General features: G+C 44.8%; 1 protein-coding gene across 1 annotated transcript in view; it reads left to right on the forward strand.

Annotated features, from left to right (window-relative positions):
* Window positions 1-2,259: 2,259 nt before the first annotated feature.
* mmut (methylmalonyl CoA mutase) overlaps window positions 2,260-9,269 on the forward strand; it is a 31,865-nt gene continuing 24,855 nt past the window's right edge. The window contains exon 1 of the mRNA XM_043687512.1: window positions 2,260-2,920. Within this exon, the coding sequence (XP_043543447.1) occupies window positions 2,314-2,920 (607 nt within the window). The 5' untranslated portion in view covers window positions 2,260-2,313. The remainder of the gene's footprint in view (window positions 2,921-9,269) is intronic.

Below are 9,269 nucleotides of genomic sequence, written 5' to 3' on the forward strand. Positions count from 1 at the left end.
TTTTTGTCATTTACATAAATGATTTGGATGCGAGCATAACAGGTACTGTTAGTAAGTTTGCAGATGACACCAAAATTGGAGATGTAGTGAACTGCGAAGAAGGTTACCTCAGATTACAACAGGATCTTGACCAGATGGCCAATGGGCTGAGAAGTGGCAGATGGACTCAGATTATGTGAGGTGCTGTATTTTGGGAAAGCAAATCTTAGCAGGACTTATCCACTTAATGGTAGGGTCCTAGGGAGTGTTGCTGAACAAAGAGACCTTGGAGTGCAGGTTCATAGCTCCTTGAAAGTGGGGTCGAAGGTAGATAGGATAATGAAGAAGGCATTTAGTATGCTTTCTTTTATTGGTCAGAGTATTGAGTACAGGAGTTGGGAGGTCATGTTGCGGCTGTACAGGACGTTGATTAGGCCACTTTTGGAATATTATGTGCAACTCTGGTCTCCTTCCTTTTGGAAAGATGTTGTGAAACTTGAAAACGTTCAGAAAAGATTTACAAGGATGTTGCCAGGGTTGGAGGATTTGAGCTGTAGGGAGAGGCTGAACAGGCTGGGACTGTTTTCCCTGAACCAATGGAGGCTGAGGGGTGACCTTACGGAGATTTACAAAATTATAAGGGGCATGGATAGGATAAATAGACAAAGTCTGTTCCCTGGGTTGGGTGAGCCCAGAACTAGAGGGCATAGGTTTAGGGTGAGAGGGGAAAGATATAAAAGAGACCTAAGGGGCAACTTTTTCACACAGAGGGTGGTACGTGTATGGAATGAGCTATCAGACGAAGTGGTTGAGGCTGGTACAATTGCAACATTTAAAAGGCATTTGGACGGGTAAAGAATAGTAAGGGTTTGGAGGGATATGGGCCGGATACTGGCAGGGACTAGATTGGGTTGGGATACCTGGTTGGCATGGACAGGTTGGACCGAAGGGTCTGTTTCCATGCTTTACGTCTCTATGACTCTAAAACTGTGGCTGACAAAGTCAAAAGAATGGAGGTTTGATTGCTGTCTGATTATCCTCCCATTATCAATTTATTGAAAGTTCAGAGAATAGAATCTCAGTTATATGAATTAAGTCAATATTGCTTGGAGCCTACTGGAAGTTGTTTGCATTAACCAGCGTCTTCAGAAACCATGCCAAATAAAGTTCTATGTGAATTGTCCAGTTACAGCTTCCATTTTTCTTCTTAAATTTAACTGTCCTTATCCTTTAATTGCCTGATTTTCTCTCTGACTTTGTCTGAATGGGGTCTAGAATTGAAGAAGAATTAGTTTAATTCATAGGTGTCAATTAGTGTGTTTTGAGAAGATTTGTAGTTCAGGTTGAGATTCTGGATGTATAGAGAAAACAAGCAAAACTAATGTCGTTTACAAAATACCTTGCAAGAACTGTAACAAACACTACACTGGACAAACTGGTGGAAAACTAGCTACCAGGATACATGAATATCAACTAGCCACAAAAAGACATGACCCACTCTCACTAATATCCTTACATATGGATGAGGAAGAACACCATTTTGATTGGGACAACACATCCCATCCTGGGACAAGCCAAACAGAGACATGCTCAAGAATTCACCCACCAGTCCCAGTAATGTATATCAGTCTCAAGTATGTTTAACATGTCTAACTTCTCAATCAATCTTTTCACTCAAGCATCTTTTCTGGAAGTGGTTTTATTGCTGTCCTTATTTCCAGGTACCCAACACTCTATGGGTGAAAATATTTCTCCTTAAACCCCCTCTAAACCTCTGGCCCCTTACCTGAAGTCTATGTTTCCTGGTTATTGACAAATCTCTACCAGGAGGGAAAATTCATTCCTAACTATGCCCCTGATAACTTTGTATACCTCGATTAAGACCCCCTCAGCCTTCTCTGCTCCAAGAAAAACAACCCTAGTCTCTCAATATTTAAGATCTTCAGCCCAGGTCAACATTCTGGTGAATCTTTCTCTGCACCATCTATCGTGCATCACATATACTGTGGTGGCCAGTTTATACATGATATATATGTATAATTTTAACACCAAAACTACAGACAATATTCCTGGTCTGGCCTAATCAACCTCTATTCAGCTCCACAATAACCTCCCAGCTCTATCATCCTGCGCCTACACCAAACAATAAGGACATTGCCTGACTTTTAAACACGGCCAGCTCCCTTGCTCTGCGACAACTTATCATTCATATGCCCCACGTGTTCATTGGCTGAGGGAGGAATGACCGTTGTGATCATGTGACCGTATGGGCTGTGATTGGTTCCGGGATTCCTCACCCACTCTCGGCCGGCGGGACCTGTTCCCCTTGGCGACATGTTGCGAGGATGGCGAGCGTGTCGTTTATGGAGGCTGTGGTCCTCCGTTGAGGTGGTGCCTTACCGCGGCCGGCACGGACTGCACCCCGAATGGGTCGCTTTGGCCGAGAAGCAGCTGAAGGGCAAAAAAGCTGAAGATCTGATATGGAAAACGCCGGAGGGAATCGCCATCAAGCCCGTTTATACCAGTCGGGACACGGCGGATCTGCCCGAGGAGCTGCCGGGCAAGTGGCCTTACACCCGGGGTCCCTACCCCACCATGTACACCTATAGGCCGTGGACCATCCGGCAGTATGCCGGCTTCAGTACGGTCGAGGAGAGTAATCGCTTTTACCGGGATAACATCAAAGGTCAGCTTGGCCCTCCCCGCGGGGGTGATCACGGCACCGGGAATGGGCGATGCGAGATTTGCGGGGTTACTAGGTCACTGTGTGGGGGTTACTGGCCCATTAGGCAGGGGCTGTTTGGGGTATACCGGGTCACCGGGCAGGGGCTGTGCGGGGGTTACTGGCCCATTTGGCAGGGACTATGCGGGGGTTACTGGCCCATTAGGCAGGGGCTGTGCGGGGGTTACCGGGTCACCGGGCAAGGGCGGGGGTTCAGATGTAAACATTGGATGTCGTCATCTAACCGACTGTGACGTCACTCGGCTGGGTAATAGTATCCTTGTTGTGGTGTGTAGTCTGCACCCAGACTCTAACTAAATCCGGCTACTTTCCAAATGCACCCCAACCTTCTGCCCTGTTCTTAATATTTAGCTATTTGTATTCTAAGCACTTCACAATTGCAGTACCTACAAAGACATACGTTGTGCATATGGGAAACATTTGGAAAGTTATATGAAATATTTTTACTCCAATCTATCCAGTTTAATGTTCTACTAGCTTAATCTGAGTAGAGAGTTAAAAATCACACACCACCAGGTTATAGTCCAACAGGTTTAATTGGAAGCACACTAGCTTTCGGAGCAACGCTCCTTCAAGTGGTAGTGGAGGGCTCAATCCTAACACAGAATTTATAGCAAAAATTTACAGTGTGATGTAACTGAAATTATACATTGAGAAATTGATTGTCTGTTAAGCCTTTCATCTGTTAGAATACAGTGATAGTTTCACTTCTTTCATATGTAAATCACAAAACCTTTTTTTTAAAAGTTGCATTCTCGGGTTAGCTCTTAACAGTGGTAATAGCTAGGCAATATGTTGAAGGTGTTGGCCCCCTGCGTTCTCTGTCTATGCCATGATGTTTAGATTAATTCTAATCTAAAAAGTGAGATAATGGAGATTTACATAAATTCATGCAGCTTTTGAGCAAAGTACAATGTAACCCTGCAAGTACAAATTCACCCCACAAAATATGTGTGCATGTGGGTCTTTGTCTGTGTGTGTGTGTCTGTCTGTCTATCTGTCTGGGTTGGGGGTTGTGAGTGTGAGAAAGTGTATGTGTGTGTGTGTGTAGTGAGTGCAGAGTGTCTTAAGTCTGTGTGGGGGTGCATGTGGAAGTGTGTCCGTGTGTATGTGTGTATAGGAGTGCCTGTGTGTGTATGTATAGTGCAATGGTGGTCACCTTTAGTGTGACATGAACCCAAGGTCCCGGTTGAGGTCCTCCCTATGGGTACCGAACTTAGCTTTTTAGATTAGATTAGATTACAGTGTGGAAACAGGCCCTTCGGCCCAACAAGTCCACACCGACCCGCCGAAGCGAAACCCACCCATACCCCTACATTTACCCCTTACCTAACACTATGGACAATTTAGTATGGCCAATTCACCTGACCCTGCACATCTTTGGACTGTGGGAGGAAACCGGAGCACCCGGAGGAAACCCACGCAGACACGGGGAGAACGTGCAAACTCCACACAGTCAGTCGCCTGAGGCGGGAATTGAACCCGGGTCTCTGGCGCTGTGAGGCAGCAGTGCTAACCACTGTGCCACCGTGCCGCCCACTCAGCCTCTGCTCGGCCACTTTTCTCTGCTGCCTGTCCCGAAGTCCACCTTGGAGGATGGTCACCCAAAGGTCCGAGGCTGAATGTCCTGGACCACTGAAGTGTTCCCCAACTGGGAGGGAACCCTCCCGTCTGTCGATTGTTGTGTGGTGCCCATTCATCTGTTGTCGTAGCCTTTGCTCGATTTCCCCAATGTACCATGTCTCTGGGCATCCTTGCCTGCAACGTATAAGGTAGACAACGTTGGTTGAGTCATATGAGTACCTGCCATGTACAAGGTGGGAGGTGTCCCCACATGTAATGGTGGTATCGATGTCCACACTCTGACATGTCTTGCATCGCCTACCATGACAGGGTTGTATGGAGTTGTCCTGAGAGCTGGGCAGCTTGCTATGAACAACAATCTGTTTGAGGTTTGGCGGTTGTTTAAAGGCAAGTAGTGGAGGTGTGGGGAAGGTCTTGGTGAGGTGCTCATCCTCATTGATGTGTTGCAGTCACGAAGAACATGGCGTAGTTTTTCAGCTCCTGGGAAATACTGAACAATGTTGTAACTCCATTTGTGTCACCTGATATTCCTTTCTAATATTGGCAATGTCTCTGTTATTGACGAAATGTTAATGCCTTACTTATTCAGCTAATGCTTAAGGACCCCCCTGACCTCGCTACTGCAAGTTCTACCAAACAAAATACCCCACTAGCTGCTTCCCATTTTCACATACTGCAGAGACTATCTGATTCCCCAGTCATGTATTCATTGATTTATTCTAGCTTGCAACTTCCTGTCAATAGACAGTAGGTGCAGGAGTAGGCCATTTGTCCCTTTGAGCCAGCACCACCATTCATTATGATCATGGCTGATCATCCAAACTCAGTATCCTGTTCCTGCCTTATCCTCATATCCCTTGATTCCATTACCTTTAAGAGCTCTGTTCATCTCTTTCTTGAAAGACTTGGCCTCCACTGTCTTCTGGGGCAGACCATTCCATACTACTCTCTGGGTGAAAAAGTTTCTCCTAAACTCTGTTCAAAATGGCCTGCTCCTTATTTTTAAACTGTGTCCCCTGGTTCTGGACTTCTCCATCAGTGGAAACATGTTTCCTGCCTCCAGAGTGTCCAATCCTTTAATAATTTTATGTGTCTCAATGAGATCCCTTCTCATTCTTTTAGACTCAAGTATATACAAGCCCAGTTGCTCCAATCTTTCAACATATGAGTCCCGCCATTCCGGGAATTGACCTCATGAATCTACGCTGCACTCCCTCAATAACCAGAATGTCCTTTGTCAAATTTGAAGACCAAAACTGCACACAATACTCCAGGTGTGGTCCCACCAGGGCTCTGTAGGCCCTGCAGAAGGACCTCTTTGCTCCTATACTCAATTCGTCTTGTAATGAAGGCCAGCATGCCTTTAGCTTTCTTCACTACCTGTTGTACTTGCTTGCATGGTTGCTTTCATTGACTGATGTACAAGAACACCTAGATCTCGTTGTACTTCCCTTTTACCTAATTTGACTCCATTTAGATAGTAATCTGCCTTCCTGTTCTTGCCACCACACATTTATCCACATTAAACTGCATCTGCCATGTATCCGTCATTCCAAAAGGGACCCGTTTATCACTATTCGTTGCTTCCTGTCAATCAGCCAATTTTCAATCCAAGTCAGTACCTTGCCCCCAATACCATGTGCCCTGTTAGATTCTGGGTAATCCAAGATGGAGGACGTGAAAAATTTCTGGCTGTAAGAGCTGCTCCTTTTTTCTTTTGAGGTATTTTAGGTGTTGGAGGTGATTTCCTCGAATTCCAGGAGCAGCAATTACTGTTTTATATGCTGTTGCATTGTTTTGGAACTTTGGGGGAAAAAAAAGTCAAGACAACAGCAGTTTAAAAGGGAGAAGAGCAAACAAAGAAAGCACATGGTGAGGACAGTGCAGGAGAGAGAGAGAAAGAGAAAACCTGCACAGTTACTGCCTTTGCTGTTTGAATTCGTGTATCGCTGGACATCGGAGTGCATCTGGGGAAAATTAACAAAGAGTGAAATTCACAACTAAGCTTGGAGGAACTGTTGGGCGAAGTTCACAGCACAGAATCAGATAAGTTAATTGTTGTTTTAAGTCTGTCCAATAGAAAGGCTGCAGTAGTGGGTACAGTGGATTCTTTCTTGATTATATGTTTTTGGAGATAAGTCTCTTGATTAAACTTAAAATATAAGCCATAGCTATGAATTTAACCTGGGGCAGTGTTTGTAGAGGAATAAGACGGTGTTATTTTCTGGGTCTGTAGATTGTGAAGGAGCAAAAATCGCCTTTGCAGTGATATGTACTTCTTGTCAGATATGGGAGTTTAAAGAGAGTTTAAGAGTTACTGCAGATTATGTCTGCCATAAATGCTGTTGGATGCAAATCTTATCAGATCGAGTGGATCGTTTGGAGAGACAAATAGAAGCGATGGGGAATTTGAAACAGCTACAGTATGTGATGGATGGTAGTTATAGAAAGGGGGGAAAGTCTAAGATACAGTCACATATGTGGGTTAACTCCAGGAAAGGTAAGAGAGGTAGGCAGCTAGAGCAGGAGTCTTTTGTGGATATACCCATTTCAAACAGGTATGCTGTTTTGGAAAATGTAGGGGGTGATGGATTCTCAGGGGAACGTAGCACAAACAGCCAAGTTTCTGGTATTGAGACTGGCTGTAATGCAACGAGGGGTACGTCGGCTTCCAAGCGATCAATTGTGTTAGGGGATTCTATAGTCCGAGGTATAGACAGACGTTTCTGTGGCCAGCAGAGAAAAAACAGAATGGTGTGTTGTTTCCCTGGTGCCAGGATCAAGGATGTCTCAGAGAGGGTGCAGAATGTTCTCACGGGGGAGAGGGGCCAGCAAGAGGTCATTGTCCACATTGGAACCAATGACAATGGAAGGGAAAAGGTTGAACTCTGAAGGGAGATTACAGAGAGTTAGGTAGAATTTTAAAAAGCAGGTCCTCAAGAGTAGTAATATCTGGATTACTCCCAGTGGTATGAGCTAGTGAGGGCAGGAATAGGAGGATAGAGCAGATGAATGCATGGCTGAGGAGCTGGTATATGGGAGAAGGATTCACATTTTTGGATCATTGGAATCTCTTTTGGGATAGAAGTGACCTGTACAAGGAGAACGGATTGCATCTAAATTGGAAGGGGACTAATATACTGGCAGGGAAATTTGCTAGAACTGTTTGGGAGGATTCAAACTAGTAAGGTGGGGGATGGGACCCAGGGAGATAGTGAGGAAAGAGATAAATCTGAGACGGGTACAGCAGAGAACAGAGGTAAGTCAAACAGTCAGGGCAGGCAGGGACAAGGTAGGACTAAACTGCATTTATTTCAATGCAAGGGGCCTAACGGGGAAGGCAGATGAACTCAGGGCATGGTTAGGAACATGGGACTGGGATATCATAGCAATTACAGAAACATGGCTCAGGGATGGGCAGGACTGGCTGCTGAATGTTCCAGGATACAAATGCTACAGGAAGGATAGAAAGGGAGGCAAAAGAGGAGGGGGAGTGGCATTCTTGATAAGGGATAGCATTACAGCTGTGCTAAGGGAGGATATTCCTGGAAATACATCCAGAGAAGTTATTTGGGTGGAACTGAGAAATAAGGAAGGGATGATCACCTTATTGGGATTGTATTATAGACACCCCAATAGTCAGAGGGAAATTGAGAGACAAACTTGTTAGGAAATCTCAGCTATCTGTAAGAATAATAGAGTGGTTATGGTAGGGGATTTTAACTTTCCAAACATCATCTGGGACTGCCATAGTGTTAAAGGTTTAGATGGAGAGAAATTTCTTAAGTGTGTACAAGACAATTTTCTGATTCAGTATGTGGATGTACCTACTAGAGAAGGTGCAAAACTTGACCTACTTTTGAGAAATAAGGCAGGGCAGGTGACTGAGGTGTCAGTGGGGGAACACATTGGGGCCAATGACCATAATTCTATTCGTTTTAAAATAGTGATGGAAAAGTATAGACCAGTTGAAGCTCTAAATTGGAAAAAGGCCAATTTTTGACTGTATTAGTCAAGAACCTTCGAAAGCTGATTGGAGGCAGATGTTCGCAGGTAAAGGGACGGCTGGAAAATGGGAAGCCTTCAGAAATGAGAAAACAAGAATCCAGAGAAAGTATATTCCTGTCAGGGTGAAAGGAAAGGCTGGTACGTATAGGGAATGCTGGATGACTAAAGAAATTGAGGGTTTGGTTAAGAAAAAGAAGGAAGCATATGTCAGGCACAGGCAGGATAGATCGAGTGAATCCTTAGAAGAGTAGAAAGGAAGTAGGAGTATACTTAAGCGGGAAATCAGGAGGGCAAAACGAGGACATGAGGTAGCTTTGGCAAATAGAATTCAGGAGAATTCAAAGGGGTTTTACAAATATACTAAGGACAAAAGGGTAACTAAGGAGAGAATAGGGCCCCTCAAAGATCAGCAAGGCGGCCTTTGTGTGGAGCCACAGAAAATGAAGGAGATACTAAATGAATATTTTGCGTCAGTATTTACTGTGGAAAAGGATATGGAAGATATAGACTGTAGGGAAATAGATGGTGACATCTTGCAAAATGTCCAGATTATAGAGGAGGAAGTCCTGGATGTCTTGAAACGCTTAAGGTGGATAAATCCCCAGGACCTGATCAGATGTACCCGAGAACTCTGTGGGAAGCTAGAGAAGTGATTGCTGGGCCTCTTGCTGAGATATTTGTATCATCGATAGTCACAGGTGAAGTGCCGGAAGACTGGGGGTTGTCAAACATGGGGCCACTGTTTAAGAAGGGTGGTAAGGACAAGCCAGGGAATTATAGACCAGTGAGCCTGACCTCGGTGGTGGGCAAGTTGTTGGAGGGAATCCTGAGGGACAGGATGTACATGTATTTGGAAAGGCAAGGACTGATTCGGGATCGTCAACGTGGCTTTGTGCTTGGGAAATCATGTCTCACAAACATGATTGAGTTTTTTGATGAAGTAACGAAGAAGATT

Source organism: Chiloscyllium plagiosum, chromosome 3 (assembly GCF_004010195.1).
Source record: "Chiloscyllium plagiosum isolate BGI_BamShark_2017 chromosome 3, ASM401019v2, whole genome shotgun sequence".
Classification (NCBI taxonomy): domain Eukaryota; kingdom Metazoa; phylum Chordata; class Chondrichthyes; order Orectolobiformes; family Hemiscylliidae; genus Chiloscyllium; species Chiloscyllium plagiosum.